This window comes from Antechinus flavipes, chromosome 3 (genome assembly GCF_016432865.1).
Source record: "Antechinus flavipes isolate AdamAnt ecotype Samford, QLD, Australia chromosome 3, AdamAnt_v2, whole genome shotgun sequence".
NCBI classification, from domain to species: Eukaryota; Metazoa; Chordata; class Mammalia; order Dasyuromorphia; family Dasyuridae; genus Antechinus; species Antechinus flavipes.
In genome coordinates, this window is record NC_067400.1 from 382,209,041 (window position 1) to 382,228,533 (window position 19,493).

Here is a 19,493-nt window from a genome sequence, read left to right on the forward strand (position 1 = left end):
CTAACAATACCACTACTAGATTTTTTTTTTTTAAGGAAAAGGACCTATATGTACAAAAATATTTGTAGCAGCTCTCTTTTCAGGGCAAAAAATTAGAAATTGAGGGAATGTTCATCATTTGGAGAATGGCTAAATAAATTGTAGTTTGTGAATATGATAGAATATTTTTGTTTTATGGAAATGACTATCAGAATACCATCAGGTAAAAATCTGGAAAGTCCTCTAGAACTCAAGCAAAATGAAATTTACTATATACAAAATAATCTCAATATTCTGGGATGGTTATCTATAAATGACTTTGCTTTTCTGAGCAGCGATCCATGACTACTCTGAGGAATTATGAAGATATTGTATTCTATTGTATTAGAATAGATACACACAATAAGTTTTCATAATAGAAGTTCAGTGAATATATATTTTAATATAAATACTTTGAAATACATTAGGATCAAACAGAATTGGGTAGGACAATTCTTTGGAAAGAATTCTTTTTTAAAAATTTCTTTGTAGGGTATATCTATATTTGAGAAGTCTTTCTTCTGCTCAACTTGACCCCACAGCTCATAGCTCTGCATCTTCTATGATATGCTTGTTGCTAAACATACTTTTATCTGTAAATAATGGATTCTGATTACTTATAAATAGATTATTCAGGTGTGATCTAACCTTCTGATTAGTGTCAAAATTAGTAAGCAAAAAGTAATTTTTGCTTAGGCCCAAAGGTAATACCTAATATCAAAATGAATTTTCTATTTGTAACTAAAAAAGACAGAAATAAACAAATGAAGAAAAGTAAAGAGAGGTGGCTTATTACAATAGAAGAATATTGAAAAGATGTGAGAATATTTAGATTTCCAATTTTGTCACAAGTGAGCTCTGTGATCTGAAGTCTGTCACTAAGACCTACTGAGACTTTATTTCTATATGTGCAAAATGGAAAAGGCAATCCCCTGAAATATGTAGTTTATGTACTATTTCTATTATATTGTTGCCCTAGTTGCACTAAAACATGATATCATTTTTTAGTCAAAAATGTCTAAAAGTTTTGTAAATGATTATGAGATGGATTTTCACAGTACTGCAAAATAAAGTCAGAATTCTAAATATGGATTGAATTTTATTTTCTACATATGCTATATATTTTGGTGAAAAATCTGCATCCCTCAATCCCCCAAAAATAATTACACAAAAACAAACAAGCAAAGTTTAGAAGCCAAAAAACATTTTGTTTGATTTGAAACTTTAAAAATCAATCATAGATGTAATCTTTTACTATTTTCTCACATTTTAGGAAACGTGGATGGACCAAGGTTTGAAAGTTGAAGGATCATCTCTAGGAATCTAAAAGGAAAGACAAAAGAGCAAAACAAGAGCATACAATTATTTAACTTTTCAAATCAATTAAGACCCATTCATTTCTACCCATCTGATATTAAAATTAATGGCATTAAAAAGAAATACTTTCTGCGTATTTGGAGAAATCTTTGCAATTTCCTCAAAATAACCAGGTCATCACTCTGCTCCACTCCTCTTTCTTCTCTACCTCCTTCCTAGCAACTTTGTCTTTGAATGCATACTTTTCCTCTCTTACTTCCCAGTTCCCTCATTAGAATGTAAGATATTAAAGAATGAGAACTCTTTTGCTTGTTTATCTTGGTATCTCCAGATTCTAGCATGGCACCTGGCACATATAAACACTTAACAAAAGCTCTGTCTCTGTTTCTCTTTTCCCCCCAACTTCTCTCTCCTCTATCCCTCTATTTCTTCTTTCCCTCGTCTTTCTCCTCCTTGTTTTTCCTCTTCTTGTTTTTCTTATTCCTGTTTTTTTCTTTCTCCTCTTCTTCCTTTTTCTTTTTCTTTACTCTTCTTATTTCTCTTCTTCCTTTTGTTTTTCTTCCTCTTCTTTCTCCTGTTCTTCTTCCTCTTGTTCTTCCTCTTCTTCCTCTTCTTCTTCATCTGATCCTTCTTATTATATGTGTCACTTCTTCCTCTCCATCTTCCTCTTCTTCTCCCTTTGTTTTTCTTCTTCCTTCTTCTCCTTTCTCCTCCTCTTCCTCTTCCTCCTCCTTCTGTCTTCTTCTTCTTTTCCTTCTCTTCCTATCTCCTTCTCCTTCTACTTTTTCTTCGCTCTCTCTTTCTCCGGCCCTCTCTCCATATCAGGTATACACTCATACTGTCACAAATATACATATCAATGGACAAACACTATAGGTAGTCAAATTTTTCTTTTGGTAACTCACTTTTTAAATGACATTTCTGAGGTAGAGACCCCTTCTGTCTTTAAAGACCAAGTTAAGTAAAAACAAAATAGAAAAAAAAAAAAAAAACATGTAGAACAATGGGATCAGATTCTTCCTATCTGATTTAGTTTCTTCTTAACTGGTAACCAGAGGTAGGGTCAGAGTAGTCTGACTGAGCCACTGAGTGAGATCTTACTGAAGGAACAAATATAGATTTTTTTTTGAATTTTATAAGGATGTAAATGTCAAGACATGTGAATAGTCATTCTATATATAGTCACAAATACTATAGGAATAATTAAGATCCAGCTAGCACTTAAAATCTGGGAAAGAGATAGGGACACCACAGAGTGTTCAGTGACATTACATCAGGCAGAAGAGCTGAGTCTAGAGACTGGAAGCAATAAAGGTAGGAAGGCCACCATAATAGCATGTTCAGGGGCACAGCTGTTTTAGAAAGGAAGAAAAACCTTATATAATGGTCTGAGTCCCCTTTTTATGTGAAACATCTCACATGATATACTTTTGTGAAAAATCTTTATCTCTACAGAAGCATCTAAATTATAAAGAAAAACTAAAAGAGAAATAAAACGACTAGCATTATCTCCATTGAGACAATTCTTGTTTGGGGTTTGAGACAATTAAATTATTATTTGTTAGTGTGAATCAAAATCTTCCCTGCAGAAAAGAAAAAGATGAAAATAAAAAACTTTCAGTATAATTTGGAAAATAATCTATAGTGTAACTGGACATATTTAAATTTAATCAATAAAGGATCAAGGATCTGAAAACACATGGAAGTTATCAAATAACAGTTACTCCTTCCTAACCCCCCATACCTGTTTAGTAAACTGATCCTCACAAGACATCCTAATCATCTCAGGTGTTGCTGGACTATTCAAAGTGAAGGGCTCTGTCAGTCCTCTTTCCCTGCGAGCTGCAGCCACAGCATCAGTAATAGCAAAGAACACAGATGATCCCATGAACATTCCAGCCTCCCCTAAACCCTAAGAGGAGAGAAGAAAGGAAGTAGAGGGTCATTCTTCATTTATATTGGATCTGCATTCTGTCTCACTATTAGTTGCTGAGAATTTGCTGAATGATCAAAATTTCTTTTCCTCTCCAAATAACAAAGGACATTCTTTATAAAGCACATCCAAAATGTCTATAATGTGCTCTATACCATGACAGAACAAGAGGCCAGGACACCAGATAAAATGTCAGGGCAGCTTGTCACTTTTATTCCACTTTCTTATAAGTGTAAAAGATATGTTCCTTCCTCAAAATCACTAGAAAAATGACACAATAAAAATGCAGTCTTTCCATCTGAATTTCAAAGATATAATTATTCATTAATCTTAAAATAATGAAAGCATAAAATGTTAAAACTGGAAAAAAAAACTTTAGTGATAATCAACTACACAATTTATTTTACAGTTTAATTTCCAATTACTTAGTAATGTCTCCTAGTGTGTTAATGGGATCAAGACCTATTTTTCTGCTTTCTTTTTTTTTTTGGTGGTACTGGTGGAGAAGAAAATAAAATTATGGATATCCTTACCTTGGTTGAGTAGATGGCTATTGGGTTTCGGGAATGCACAAAAGTGACATAGAACTCTTCTGGAATTTCACTAACTATAGGAATTTTATAATCTTCTGGACTTCTAGAATAAAGAACACCTTCTGGGGAATATTTCAGTTCTTCAGTTGTATATAGTCCCATGCCTTGAACTAATCCACCTTCAACCTACTCCAAAAAAAATAAGGGTTATGAAGATTGAAATATGCTCAATTTTATGGGTTTAGTATGAAAAATGAGTTCTGAATCTATACTGAGTTAAAAATAGTGGGTCTTCTTAATCATTTGACATGAAATAAAATATGTTTATTTTAAAAGACATTGATAGAATATTGTTCCAAGATACTGTACCAAGATAAAAACTTTTTTTATTCTTTTTTTAAAAACAAATTATCATGAAAAGGAGAGAAAGAATTAACTAACACTCTCTTTTTTTTTTCTGAATGGCTCCAATAATACAAAATTCTGCTCTATTTATTGTTTATTAATTACCACTCTACAATCTCTTATCCCCAAATAACTCAGGAAAAATAAACCTAAAAACTCTCTTTCAGTCATAGTTTCACATGTAAATATAAAGATGACACATAAATCTTCACAGTAACTCCAATCAGGAAGAAACTATTTCATATCCTTTGTTTAATATTTTCTTTAATATAGGGAGATATAGGCTTGACAGAGGTGTTTTCAAGAATGAAGGAGGGAAGGAAGGAAGGAAGGAAAGAAGGAAGGAAGGAAGGAAGGAAGGAAGGAAGGAAGGAAGGAAGGAAGGAAGGAAGGAAGGAAGGAAGGAAAGAAGGAAGGAAGGAAAGAAGGAAAGAAGGAAGGAAGGAAAGAAGGAAAGAAGGAAGGAAGAAAGGAAGAAGGAAGGAAAGAATGAAGGAAGGAAGGAAGGAAGGAAGGAAGGAAGGAAAGGCAGGAAGAGAGGGGGGGAAAGGAAGAAGTAAAGAAGAGAGGAGGGAAAGGAAGAAGGAAGGAAAGGAGAACGGGGAGGAAGGGAAGGAAGGAAAGAGAGAAGGAAGGAAGAAAAGAAGGGAAGGAAGGAAAGAAGGAGGGAAGGAAGGAAGGAAGGGAAAGAAGGAAGGGAGGAGAGTAAGGCATTGGCTTCAGACAATGAATTGGACTGAAAACTGAAAGGGAGTAAAGGAACTAGCAAGCTTGTATGTAGGAAATCATGTGGTTCTTTCAATGATCACAATAGTCTATTTAGGACTTAGAAAGGTTCTTAAGTTTCCTTTTTGTTTACCATGCCATTTTCCATGCTACAAAAAGGAGTAGTAGCCTGAACAAGATATAGAAAGAAATCGCCCTGGAGAGATGTTATCTACCAGGAAAGAGCATAGAAAAGGAAGTAGCAGCTCCCAATAACTACCCCTATAGCGAATGCCCATGATGTAAAGGGCAATGAGGAAGTGAAGCAACTTAGATTCTTCTTGCTAAATGAACATAATTTATATACTTGTCCATGAGCAGTGTACATAGATAGATGGGAAAATGTGGTGGCATCAGGGAGGAAATAATCAATGATGTCCATGTTCATAAAAATCCAGTGTATGTTCATATATATTGGAATATAAGAATTTCAGGAATTATTTTGTTTTAAAATTTAAACTTGAAATAATAACATTCATTGGATGGAGAGACAAGAAAAGAGCATGGTTTGGAAACAACTTAGTAATGTCATAAACCAAATATCTATCATACTACCAAATAACTATCAAAAATGTTAAAATGGGGGAAAAGTTGCATTCAGATCATGTGTTAGTTGCTACAAACCTGTCCTATGTCAATAGCAGGATTTAGGCTGACAGCAGCATCCATGAACATGTCAGTTCTGAGGAGCTGAGAAAAAAAATGGAAAAAACTATCAGGGAACAAATAAGCTGAATGACCTTGATTTGAAAGTGGATTATTTTGGACAAAATTATGCTCACAGTTTTGTCTCTTTAGTCTCTAAAACTTCAGTTTAGATGAGGAACAATAGGGAATATGTGGGGGAAAGAGTCAATAAACTTCCTAATGAATCCTTGCAATTCACATGTGCTAAGCAAATTTGTCCAGGAACACCCACAATGTATGTTCAGCCTTAGGTCCTACAAGACAGGACTTTATTCATTATGCTAAAGGTCACTGGATAGCAGATTTGCACAGGGATGATGTTTTCAACTAGCATGCTGTCTATGTATATTTGTGCATCCACATTCACCCAGACATGTGCATCTACTGGGAAGATACAATATGGAAAAATAAATACCAGTATTTTTGCAAAACAAATACATAGTGATTGAAGTTAGGCACTACTAATAAAAGAGAGTACTATAAAAGAAAGATAATAAATTCTACTTTTGACATTATGAGTTTGAAATGTTTGTAGGAAACTAAGGGGAGATTCTGGATTTGGTGCTCAGGAGAAATAGAAATGATGTATATATAGATCTGGGAACCTTCTTCATTAAAGTAATAGCTTAATCCATGGGAGTTTATGAGACTACCAAGATACAGAATGAAGAGAGGATCAAGGACAGAACCAAAATCAATCTCCAGGCATAAAGGAAATATCATAGTTGATGATCCCTAAAAAGAAAATGAAAAGTAATCCCTAGTTGTTAAAGAACAAGAAGAGAATGGAGGAATCAACCATGTCAAACAGAAAAGAGAATCAAAAGGTAAGAACTGAAAAGAAGCATTGGATACAGTAATAAAGCAGAGAATGGGGAACTTAGTAAGGATGGAATTCTGATTGCAATGAGTTAAAAATTAATAATGATCATTCTATAGCACTTTTCTATAGCACTTTTAAGGTTTTCTAGATGCTTTATAAATTTTATCTCATTTTATATTTAGAACAAGCCCATTTTACTGATCAGGAAACTAAGAAAAAGAGAGATTAAGTGCCTTGTTTAAGGACAAATATCTGGTAAGTATCTGAAACTGGATTTGAACTCGGGTCTATGCTGTCTGTAGACCCAACACTTTATCCACTATATTACCTAGTTGCTTCAAAGAAATCATAAAAGGTAACACAGCTAGTTGGGAAGATTTGGAACTAGAACTTAGGTCTCCCACCTCTTATTCTAATGTTCTTTTTATTCAATATACTATATCATATATATGTATATATGTATACATATATGCATATATATATATTCCATTTCATTTCCTTAATGAGATGTCCTAAAGAATTTTCACTGCATATTTACAAAAAGGTATTTACCTTATGAGCTCCAGTCAGACAATCAATCTCAACTTCAGAACAGGTTGCTCCATAAACAAAATATGGATATGGATGACCTTTTTCTTTCTCCCAGTCCATATTTGTCTGATAGCCCCTGAGAAAATAATAGCATATAAATCAGGATAGAAACAAAAAGAAAAAAATTTATCTCATTATCTTTTTTCCTAGCTTAGTTCATACCCAGCCAGAGATACTACACTATGGTCATCATGCCTTCTATCAGATAAAATTCCATAGGTAACTCTTGCAAATGATTATTGCCTAGGCACTGTTTGTCTTGTTTTCTGTGGCTATATGATACCCTTCCTTCTATCCTTCTTCCACTGCAGGTGATTGAGCTACTGGTGAAAAAATTCCTTGGTTATTAAAGAAGTGGGCAGGAGTTCTGTGTATGGGGCCAGTTGGAACAACCTTTCCTTCAGGACATAAATGTCCTGGGATGTATCACTGCTTGAGATGTCTATGGAACCTCCACAATCACTGGGAAAAGCAAAAATATGTTTTACCTGAAATATCCAGTAGCTGAAAGATTGATTGATTCCTTAAAAGCCTGAGAAGCCTGCAAAAGGAGACTATTTTTAGAAGTGAGTGTGTGGGGAAACGAGCTAAATGCTTTCTGTTTGAGATTTGCTCTCTGTTTTGCACCATCACTATCCTTATAGTCTTCACTTGAGTCTAAATTGGATGTGTGTACCTATTGTTGGCATTTTTCTAAGTCTATGAACAATAACAATAGTGGCAACAGTAACAGTATTTATTTGGTACTTTCCCTTTTTAAAAGCACTTTAGATACATAATTTCACTTGATCATCACAAAATCTAATAGGGAACAATGAAGGCCACAGAATTAATGATTAACAGCCACTTTTGGTTGTGTTATCTAAATCCTCCTCCTTTCTGGATATATACCTAAGTCTGTAGGAGATAAAAATACTGATGTCTTGATAAACATCTTTGTTCAGGACACACTTTTAATAGTAATCTATACTGTTAATACTTTCTTAAATATAGATAATTAGCAAAATAGTGAATCAAGGACTGATTTATAGTCTGATTTCTATGGTGTAAATGCTCACACTGAAAATTTAACAGTCCCCTTTCATGGTTGGGATTGGCATCAACATACTCATGGCTAAGAGTGAGAAATTACTATGTATGATTCTCTTTCATTTAGAATGACAAGTGTTTAATTTTTTTTTACCTGCAGTGAAACAAGATGGGTATATAAATTTTGCATTTGATTAAGTATACATCTATCCTTAACTACAAACAAAATTTTTAAATAGTCTTTTCTTCAATCTTGATAGTAGAAATCACCAATCTCAAACATTCATTTGGTTAGTTACCTTTTCTTGCTGTCAACACTTACCCATTCTTCCCATTTTCCTTTTGGATTTTTTTTGATGATGGGTTCAAGGCGCTTCAAAAGAATCCGACAGGCATTCTAGGAGTTATAAAGATTTGGAATAGCATCAGAAAGATGATACTTCAAAAATATAAAATTAAATGGTTCTGATTCAAAAGTACATTGAAATTTATCTACAATACTTCCTTGTCATCTTTAATCCCACCTCAACTTACTATTTATACCTTTGCTGTGATTTCCATACATATTAGTCACAATGCTATTACAAATAAGCCAAGCTGGGACTTCCATCTTCTCTGCCTTTCTCTCTGCTTCAAAAGGTTTTTCACATTTTACTCAACTAGTTTCAATTGCCTTATTTGAAACCATCCGAATTTTTCATTCATTTCTAGTCCAGATCTTATCAAAACATGATGCCCTTCTCTGGATCTCATATCCTTCACTTTAGAGCTTACATTTTTTTCCTGACAAGGAAATTTGCCCTTTAATACATTTAATCTCAAATGAACATAAAATTTTATGTTGGTGAATATCTATAATATTTTTAAAGGATATTTTCTCATACTTTTGATCACCCACTCAGATCTCTATTGTTCTCTGTGGCAAAATCAAGATCTTAATCCAGGTTTCAAAGATTTTACAGTGTGATGACATTCTCTAACAGAATAATCAAATATTGATCCTTAGAAGGTCAGCCTTATATATCTTCCAAATATTTTATTTTCAGAAATTAGCAAGCTGGAATGCGGAGAAGGAAAGGATGCTGTCTATGGTTAGAGGTAGTTAGTAGCATGGTCAGAAATAGAATCCAAGTGACTCCTAGTCTTATGATTTTTCTACTATATATATATATATAATATATATATATATATATATATATACTATTTTTCTCTACTTTCCATTTAACTGAAAAAATAAAACAATATAAAAATGATCTATTTTAAAAAGTCACATGAACAAAATTTTGGACTGCTTTTAAATATATTAGAAAAAGAAAATATAATATCATATGGAACATAAAGTTATATTTTGTTTTATTTCATTGTTTTTCATTCAAGATAACCATGGATATCCTCAACAGAAAAGGTCAATATCACCTCCCAATATAAGTACAAGTTGTCAAATTTAATTCACCACAATTTTGTGACAACGTGAAACATTTTAATACACTTACTCCATAATGGTTAATATTTTAAAAACTGTTTTCCAACCAAATGGTTATTTATTTTTATATAATTTAATAATGTTAGACTTCTCATGCATTATACTAAAATGATTAGGTTATTTTGTTTTGTTTTGTTTTGTTTGCTGAGGCAATTGGGGTTAAGTGACTTGTACAGCTAGGAAGTATTAAGTGTCTGAGGCCAGATTTGAACTCAGGTCCTCCTGACTTCAGGGCCCGTGCATTATCTATTGTACCATCTAGCTGCCCCCTACCTTATTCCCTACCTTATTCACTTTTAAGAAAATTTATATACTAGCATATAATATTTCATAGATAACTAACTCTAGTTTTCCTTAAAAAGAACTTTTAGTCATTTAGAAATGCAAAATGATGAAGGTAAAGTTCAATTGCTAGGATAGTCCAAGATGGACAATTGACTATAAAAAGTATTCTGAAAGTTTTGATGAAGTTTTCAGCTGTTAAAACTTGAAATTTTATTAAGAATGGCTTAAAATTGTACTAAAACTTTTAAGATACCCTAGTATGAAATCATAGGGACTGAAAATAAGTTGGTTTTTTTCATGTTATCACTTCTAAATGGGTTCACTTAATAATAATGCACTGATGATCATTTTTTAGCAGATCCTTTCCTAAATAGTACCTTAAAGACCTAATCCCATAATCCCCAAATAAAGAATTGAATGAGAAAATGTCCATAGAAACTTAAAAACATATTAGAAAACAGAGTCAATGATTTTTATTTTTTGGTCAAAATTATTCAAGATATAGATATAGATAGTTTTCATTTAGTTGTTTACCTTGAGGATAGTCATGAGGAATTCATATTGGTATTATTATGTAGAATATGTAATATTTAAAGAGACACTTCATACTATTCTTGTTTTTCCATATAAAAAAACAGATTTGACAAAGAAGGGGACTTCAAAATAGAAAGATATCTAACCTGAACTGCTTTTCCATTGATATCTGTCCCCATAGATCCAGCTGTATAAGTGGCATTGGGCACGGTGGTAGTGCTTGTTTCAGAAACGTGTATGTATGATGAAGGTATTTTCAGTTCTCGACTAGCAACCTGGGAGCCGCACATGGAATTTAAAAACAACAACAATACATTTCTGATTTCACTGACTGTCATGGTAATATCTTTCACTACCCAATCCCCGAAGAAACATGTTGTAAGCCAATAACTAAATTAAAAAAAAATAAATGGGGAAATTTTCATTATCTACAGTTAACTGGTAAAATTAATAATAACTACTACTAATAATATCTAAGATTTATGTAAAATTTGCTACATGGCAGGGACTGTGCTAAGTGCCTAATAATTATTATTTCATGTGATTCTCATAACAATCTTGATAAATAGGTACTATTATTATCTCCATTTTACACATGAGAAAAGTGAGGCAAAGAGAGATTCAGTGATTTGTCCATGGTCACACAGCTAGTAAATAACTGAGGCCAGATTCACAACACAGTTTTGTGATTGCACTGACTCTATCCATTGTGCCACACTTATGTTAGTCTCTATTCTAGTAATGAGTTCTTAAATTTGTTTTTAATCTTGAAAAACCATATATTTAAAATCTTCAAGTCATTTAAAAGCAAAATAAGAAAAGTGACCCAATTATTATTTATTTTTTTATCAATTGAAATAGAAACATTTTCTTGAATTGACACATTAATTAACAGTAATTAATTAATTAACATTAAGTAAAGTTCCCATTTTGAGATTGTAAATTCAAAGTATATTTTATTTCTCATCATATATAATGCACGTTTTTTTCAATTTATTCAAGTTAACATAATATTGCATGTAATAGTCCTCCAATATGTTTTTGAAACAGTTTATTCAGCAAAAAAAAATTATTAAGGATTTGTTATATGCAAGACACTGGGGGAACATATAAGAATAAATAAGATGAGGTAATTAATCTCAAAAAGTTTACATTCTAACAGATTTGGATTTTTTTCCTAAAAAGAGAAGATAATCTAACCCTAATGATATGGATAAACTTTCTTATCTGATGAAGCATGTATTATTGTCCTATAGCACAATCTAAAATGTCTCACCTGAATCATTTTGGTGTAAAGACCTTGCCCCAATTCACAGCCACCATGAGTCACTAAGACAGACCCATCCTGATAGATATGAACTAGAGAAGCAGCCTAGAAAAAGAAACAAATATCAATTATGATAAGATAGAAGTGAAGGAGCAAACAGGTGCTGCTAAACATCTGGTACAAATGGCCAATGAGAGAGTATTTTTATTTTGCAGTCTATATTAGTTTCTTCCTTTTGTATTGCTGAAGAAAATCATAATCTTCACAACTACAAGAAGTTTCTAATGCAAAAGTGCCTGAATTAAATATGACTCACAAATGCATGAGTGAATAGTCAACCTCGTGTATTGGAATAAAACTCTTTTCTCTCTGCCTCTGAATATCCTGTGAAGATTGCCCCACTCTTTTTCTCCCTTTACCCCCTTAAGAATACTCTGTAAGATATGTTGCTGCCCATTATCCACTTCTGAAGATTCTATAAGGCTCTAATAGGAATTGTTTCTCTATATTCACTTCTCAGTAGTATATCACCATCAGCAACATGAAGATGCATTTCTATCTCCTCTTGCCTTTACATTTTTAGGCAGGTTTTTTTCTTTATTAAAGTTTTTTATTTTTCAAAATATATGCATGGATAATTCTTTGACAATGACCTTTGCAAAACCTTGTGCTTCAATTTCTCCCTTTCCTCCACCCTCTCTCCTAGATGGCAAGTTAAATATGGTTGAAATATATGTTAAATGCAATATATGCATACATATTTATACAATTATTTTGCTGCACAAGGAAAATCAAATCAAACCAGAAAAAATGAAAAAAGAAAAAATGCAAACAACTAATAAGAAAAAGAGTGAAAACGATATATTGTAAACCACACTCAGTTCCCACAGTCCTCTCTCTGAGTGTAGATGGCTCTTTTCATCACAATACCATTGGAACTGGTCTGAATCATCTCATTGTTGAAGAGAGCCACATCCATCAGAATTGATCATCATATAATCTTCTTGTTGCCATGTACAATGATCTCCTGGTTTTGCTCATTTCACTCAGCTTCAATTCATGTAAGTCTCTCCAAGCCTCTCTGAAACATCCTGCTTATTATTTCTTACAGAACAATAAAATTCCATAATGTTCATATACCAAAATTTATTCAGCTATTCTCCAATTGATGGGCATCCATTCAGTTTTCAGTTTTTTGCCACTACAAAAAGGGGTACTATAAACATTTTTGCACATGTGGGTCCCTTTCCCTCCTTTAAGATCTCTTTGGGATATAAGTCCAGTAAAAACACTGCTGGATCAAAGGGTATGCACAATTTGATAACTCTTTGGGCATATTTCCAAATTGTTCTCTAGAATGGTTGGATCAGTTCACAACTCCACTAACAATGTATTAATGTCCCAGTTTTCCCACATCTCCTCCAACATTCATCATTATCTTTTCCTGTCATCTTAGCCAATATGAGAGGTGTGCAGTGGTATCTCAGAGTAGTCTTAATTTGCATTTCTCTGATCAATAATGATTTAGAGCACTTCTCATATGACTAGAAATGGTTTCAATTTCTTCATCTGAAAATTGCCTGTTCATATCCTTTGACCATTTATCAATTGGAGAATGGCTTGAGTTCTTATAAATTTGAGTCAATTCTCTATATATTTTAGAAATGAGGTCTTTATCAGGATCTTTGTAAAAATATTTTCCCAGCTTATTATTTCCCTTCTAATCTTGTCTGCATTAGTTTTGTTTGTACAAAGGCTTTTTAATTTGATAAAATCAAAATTTTCTATTTTGTGATCAATAATGATCTCCAGTTCTTCTTTGGTCACAAATTCCTTCTTCCTCCACAAATCTGATAGGTAAACTATTATATGTGGCAGATTTTTTTTTTTTTGCCTGTAACAGCAATTGAGGAAGGCAAATGTTTATTAATTGAATTATAGAATCTGTGGTGAACAACATACTTCTGATTTTATTGGTCAAATGGGATTTTGGAAACTGTTTAATGAATATCTTATTTTTTATGTGAAAATGTGTTCCAAGCAACCAGTTTACACAGTAATTTTTGGAACTTGTCCCATTTGGGAGTTGAATTATTCTTATACACTTTTTCTGAGAGGAATAAATACAATGTCATATCATATGGACATAGGATTTAGAGTTGGAAAGGACTTTAAAATTCATCTAGTCCAAAGTCCTCATCCTACAGATTAAGAAACTTAAGCCTATACAAGGCAAATAGCTTGCACAAAATCATAAAGTTAGAACATGGCAGAGGCAAGCTTTCATGCTAGGTACTTTGACTCCAAAGTATAATAATTAATATTTCTCTATAGTGTTTTAAGGTTTGCAGGTGTTTAGATACTTTATCTCCTTTAATTCTCACAATAATTCTATAAATTTACATGCATTATTTCATTTGATCTTCCCCAGGACATTATGAGTTAGGTACTAATATTATTCTCCTTGGAATAATCTGGAAGCTAAGATAAAAGGTGAACAGACAATATTATAGGGTCACAAGGCTAGTAAATAAAAAAACCATAATCCAAAGCTTCCCCCAAATCTAGTACACTTTCCATTACACTACAGCTGTCTTCTATAATTAAAAAGTAGCTTGACTTAGTGTTCCCTGCATTATTTCCCTCCTGATTTCTGAAAGACACAAATCATTGGGGATTAAGTTGGCACTTGTGCTAAAACCCTTAGTCAAAGTATCAGAAGACTGAGATTTGAACTTTAGTTTTGAGTTTACTAACTGTATGATCTTATACTTTAGGTATTGGACAATAACTTCTCTAAACTTTGGTTTATTCATTTACAAAATGGAGAAAAAAAACCACCTACTTTGTTTGCCTTGCTGCTGGTGGTAAACATAAATCAAAATATGTCTAAGAGTGATTTTTGAAATAAAAAAGTGCCACACTTATTTAGTAGTTAAATAAAGCTTGCTCATATTTTAGGGCATATTCCATAGGCTTATAACTTTTTAAAACACAATAGTACTTTACAAATCCCCGAAGTGAAACTTAGCACCACATCCTCCTCCTGTCACCCAGAAATTAAGAAGATTGGAAAGGAAGGAGTCATTTTCTCTATGATGGTGGTCACTTTCTCTCCCCCTTTGTCTTCCCTGTCTTCATTGTTTTTTTTCCCTTCTTTCCTTCCTTCCTTCCTTCTTTTCTTCCTTCATTTTTCATTCTTTTTTCCTGACTTCCTTCTTTCCTGACATCACACTTCATCATCTTTCTTACTTGCTATCTCCCTGCTGTCCCACTTTCCTATTTTCCCAACTTTCTGCCTTCTTTGCTTTCTCTCTTTTTAAATCATCTGTTCTCTTTTCCTTTCTATTTAAAGGTTCTGTTGCTATATTTATCTTCAACAATTTGGAGAAGGCTTTAATATGATGATAGGTCTTTTCATGACCCACCTGGCTTTCATATGCAGTAGGCACTCCAACTGTAAATTTCATGGGAATAACAGAAATTCCTTTCTTCTTCCAGTAATTTTTGTTGTTAAACTCTTCGATGGCTATTTTCCTGCTCTGGAATGAAGATTTCTCTAGGCATTCTTTCCAACATTTTAACAATGGCTTTGGATTAAATGGTTCCTTGTAAGCTGTTTTGTTAACTGTTTTGTACATGTTCATTTCTCTGACCTGAAAGAAAAGGAAGACAATTAAATCATGAAGACAGAAAGCTGACTATTATATTTAAGTCATCTTTAATTACGTTGAATAATATTCTGAGGAAAGAGACAATTGCAAAGATAACATGTGAAAACTGATTTTGTTTTCATGTCTATATGTATACCCAGAAGTTTTACCTTATTTGATCATAAAGTCTTTATTGGTACTCTTATCAATCATTGATAGTTTACTTGATTACCTTCTCTGTTGGTAAGCCACATTTGAATGCCACAGCTGTTATGTAATTCTCAACTGCCAAAGTTCCTTGGGGGAAACCAAATCCCCTAAAGGCTGTGTTGGATGGCAAATTTGTTTTGCAAGCCCTACCTCTGCACCGAAAATTGGGAATATCATAAGCAGTTTCAGATTTCAACACAATGAACTCTATCACCTAGATTGAAAAGAGACAATATACATATATTAGAAATTCAAATGTTATAAATTTGAACTGAACTCTGGACTGAAATGTTTTTTTATAATATATGAATGTAGAAATGCATAATATAGAACTAAACTCAGACATGCTAAAGTCATGCTTTATCTTTTTATTAGAAACTTACCAACTCAGACTCATCTGGAGTACACCCAGCATTGATATAATATTGGAGATCAACAGCTTTAATCAGGCCATTTTTCATGAATCCTATCTGCAATATGTTAATAAGGATGTTAGTAAATTGTAAATATTTGAATTTAATAGCTTTACCTCAAAATACTAAAAATAATTGATTATAGTTGTCAAATCACATAGCATAGCTATCATAAATTTCAGTAAATGGCTCGTAAATAATGAATTACACAACTTTAGTCAAGAACTGAAGATATGTTACTTCTTTGTTTTGAGAGAGCTCAGAGAAGAGCTCCTGTCCTGTGAAGGAGTGAGGATCTTCCTGATGACCTGAGTTGATGAATGGAAACTGTTTTGACAATGACTTTGTGATCTTTCATAAGCTACATCTATCATTTTGGAGTTTATGTCTCCCTGCTTTCAGTTTCTCTTTCTCCCTTCTCTCTTTCTCCCCTTCCCCCCTCTGTGTGTATGTGTGTGTGTGTGTGTGTGTGTGTGTGTTTTTCTCTCTTCCTCCTCCCCCTAAAATACAGATATTTTATGACAGTTTTAGATACAGAACATACACACATATATTATATATACATATCATTCAGCTATAAATATATCTATATCTATGTGTTTGTATCTACATAGTTAGAGGCAATTATATCTATAGATCTCTATATCTAGTCAGGCATATGAGAGAGAGACAGAGACAGAGACAGAGAGACAGACAGACAGAGACACAGAGAGAGACAGAGACAGAGAGTTCCTTATATCATGTGACTTTTTAACTATAATATAGTATCAATGTTAAACTTGTGAATCTAGGCTGAGATGCTACAATACTATACATATATAATGAACAAATAAGGATATGTCTTTAAAGAAGTAAATACAAATTAGGAGATTTTATTTAAACCAATAACTAAATTAAATATTTTTAATTTTCTTCATCAATCAATAATATTAAATATTATACATCCTATTGAATATAATTATAACTCTTTTCACTTCTGATCTGTTAGACAAAAATGGTTCCATTAATACTTAGTAACTGAAAATTTTGTCTAAATAGCAAGATAGTAATTGTTTTTGTAGAAGTAGTAATAGTAGAAATAGTAATAGTGTAGAAGTAGAAATAGTAATAGTTGTAGACATAATCATAGTAATAGTCATTTTAGCAGTAGTAATCATTATACTAATAGTAGTAATAAAAATATTTGAGACTCTAAACCATAATTTGGAGAGTTTATTACTATTCCTACTTTATATTTTGCAAGCAATGGATGGCGACCAGCAGTTATTAGCATGTCATCTCCTCGTTCTAGAAGAAAACGAATTGGGTGGCCAGTCCTGAAGAGAACAAATTAACACTGTTAATTACTATGGATTATGTTGCTTCCTAGAAGTATACCTTAGAGCTATGAATTATAATTTTATATAATATGTATACATATATATATATTTACACAATAATATTTGTCTGAACATCTCTTCTCACAAGCAAATGAAGATCAAAGAGCAGGAAAAAAGATTAGTAAATTAATTTTAGGACTCAGAAAGTCAGGGTTAAGATTTTTCTTAAGATCCTACAGTTGTCCTTCTTTGAAAAAAGAAGCTTCCCAACAAACTGGGAAAACATCTTCACAGTTAAAGGTTCTGATAAAGGCCTCATTTCCAAAATATATAGAGAACTGATTCAAATTTGTAAGAAATCAAGCCATTCTCCAATTGATAAATGGTCAAAGGATATGAACAGACAATTTTCAGAGGATGAAATTGAAACTATTACCACTCATATGAAAGAGTGTTCCAAATCATTATTGATCAGAGAAATGCAAATTAAGACAACTCTGAGATACCACTACACACCTGTCAGATTGGCTAAGATGACAGGAAAAAATAATGATGAATGTTGGAGGGGATGCGGGAAAACTGGGACACTAATGCATTGTTGGTGGAGTTGTGAACGAATCCAACCATTCTGGAGAGCAATCTGGAATTATGCCCCAAAAATTATCAAATTGTGCATACCCTTTGATCCAGCAGTGTTTCTATTGGGCTTATATCCCAAAGAAATACTAAAGAAGGGAAAGGGACCTGTATGTGCCAAAATGTTTGTGGCAGCCCTGTTTGTAGTGGCCAGAAACTGGGAAATGAATGGAGGCCCATCAATTGGAGAATGGCTGGGTAAATTGTGGTATATGAATGTTATGGAATATTATTGTTCTGTAAGAAATGACCAGCAGGATGAATACAGAGAGGACTGGCGAGACTTACATGAACTGATGCTAAGTGAAATGAGCAGAACCAGGAGATCATTATACACTTCGACAACGATATTGTATGAGGACATATTTTGATGGAAGTGGATTTCTTTGACAAAGAGACCTAACTGAGTTTCAATTGATAAATGACGGACAAAAGCAGCTACACCCAAAGAAAGAACACTGGGAAACGAATGTGAACTATCTGCATTTTTGTTTTTCTTCCCGGGTTATTTATACCTTCTGAATCCAATTCTCCCTATGCAACAAGAGAACTGTTCGGTTCTGCAAACATATATTGTATCTAGGATATACTGCAACATATCCAATATATAAAGGACTGCTTGCCATCTAGGGGAGGGGGTGGAGGGAGGAGGGGAAAAAATCGGAAAAGAAACGAGTGCAAGGGATAATGTTGTCACTATAAAGTAATCATTAAATAAAAATTAAAAAAAAAAAAGAAGAAGAAGAAGAAATTGAGAGCCAGAAGACACAACTGTTTGGCCTCAAAACAGGAATAGAAAAAAAAAAAAGAAAAAGAAAAAGGAAAAAAGAAGCTTCCTACAAATATGACTATTAAATTCCTAATTTAGCATGGGAACATGTTGCATAACCCAACAATTCTAGGTCCAAAATTATTCAGAATCAAAACAGTTTTAAAATAAAATTTAAAATAAAATCGATGCAGTAATATTTAACTTTTTAAAATTCTATTCATTCCCTTAACTTCTTTGTTATTTATTTATGGCTAAATTTATTTAGTTTTGATAAAAGCAAAGTTGAGCCTCTCTACTAGTATAGTTTTACTGTCAATTTCCTCCTATAAATCGTTTAAATTTTCCTTTAAGAATTTGGGTGTTATGCTATTTGTTGTACGTGTGTGTGTGTGTGTGTGTGTGTGTGTGTGTGTGTGAATATATTATGATGTTACTTAATTGCCTATGGTACTCTTTAGCAAAATATAGTTTTCCAACACATCTCTTTAATGAGATCTATTTTTCATTTTGCTTTGTAATCATGCTCCCACACTCTGCCTTTTTTTACTTCAGCTGAAACATAGTACATTCTTTTTTTTTTAAATTTAATTTTTATTTAATAATTACTTTATATTGACACTCGTTTCTGTTCCGATTTTTTTTTCCCTCCCTCCCTCCACCCCCTCCCCTAGATGGCAAGCAGTCCTTTATATGTTGGATATGTTGCAGTATATCCTAGATACAATATATGTTTGCAGAACTGAACAGTTCTCTTGTTGCATAGGGAGAATTGGATTCAGAAGGTATAAATAACCCGGGAAGAAAAACAAAAATGCAGATA

The 19,493-nt window shown here is 32.9% G+C and overlaps 1 protein-coding gene across 1 annotated transcript in view; it reads right to left on the reverse strand.

Moving 5' to 3' along the window:
• Positions 1-1,071: 1,071 nt before the first annotated feature.
• LOC127557273 (aldehyde oxidase 4-like) overlaps positions 1,072-19,493 on the reverse strand; it is a 91,713-nt gene continuing 73,291 nt past the window's right edge. Inside the window, exons 23-35 of the mRNA XM_051990655.1 lie at positions 17,175-17,262; positions 15,917-16,003; positions 15,556-15,747; positions 15,099-15,326; positions 11,680-11,775; positions 10,550-10,678; positions 8,424-8,498; positions 7,561-7,613; positions 7,034-7,148; positions 5,596-5,661; positions 3,802-3,987; positions 3,080-3,247; positions 1,072-1,341 (exon numbers count right to left, since the gene is read on the reverse strand). Of these exons, the coding sequence (XP_051846615.1) occupies positions 1,288-1,341; positions 3,080-3,247; positions 3,802-3,987; positions 5,596-5,661; positions 7,034-7,148; positions 7,561-7,613; positions 8,424-8,498; positions 10,550-10,678; positions 11,680-11,775; positions 15,099-15,326; positions 15,556-15,747; positions 15,917-16,003; positions 17,175-17,262 (1,537 nt within the window). The 3' untranslated portion in view covers positions 1,072-1,287. The remainder of the gene's footprint in view (positions 1,342-3,079; positions 3,248-3,801; positions 3,988-5,595; positions 5,662-7,033; positions 7,149-7,560; positions 7,614-8,423; positions 8,499-10,549; positions 10,679-11,679; positions 11,776-15,098; positions 15,327-15,555; positions 15,748-15,916; positions 16,004-17,174; positions 17,263-19,493) is intronic.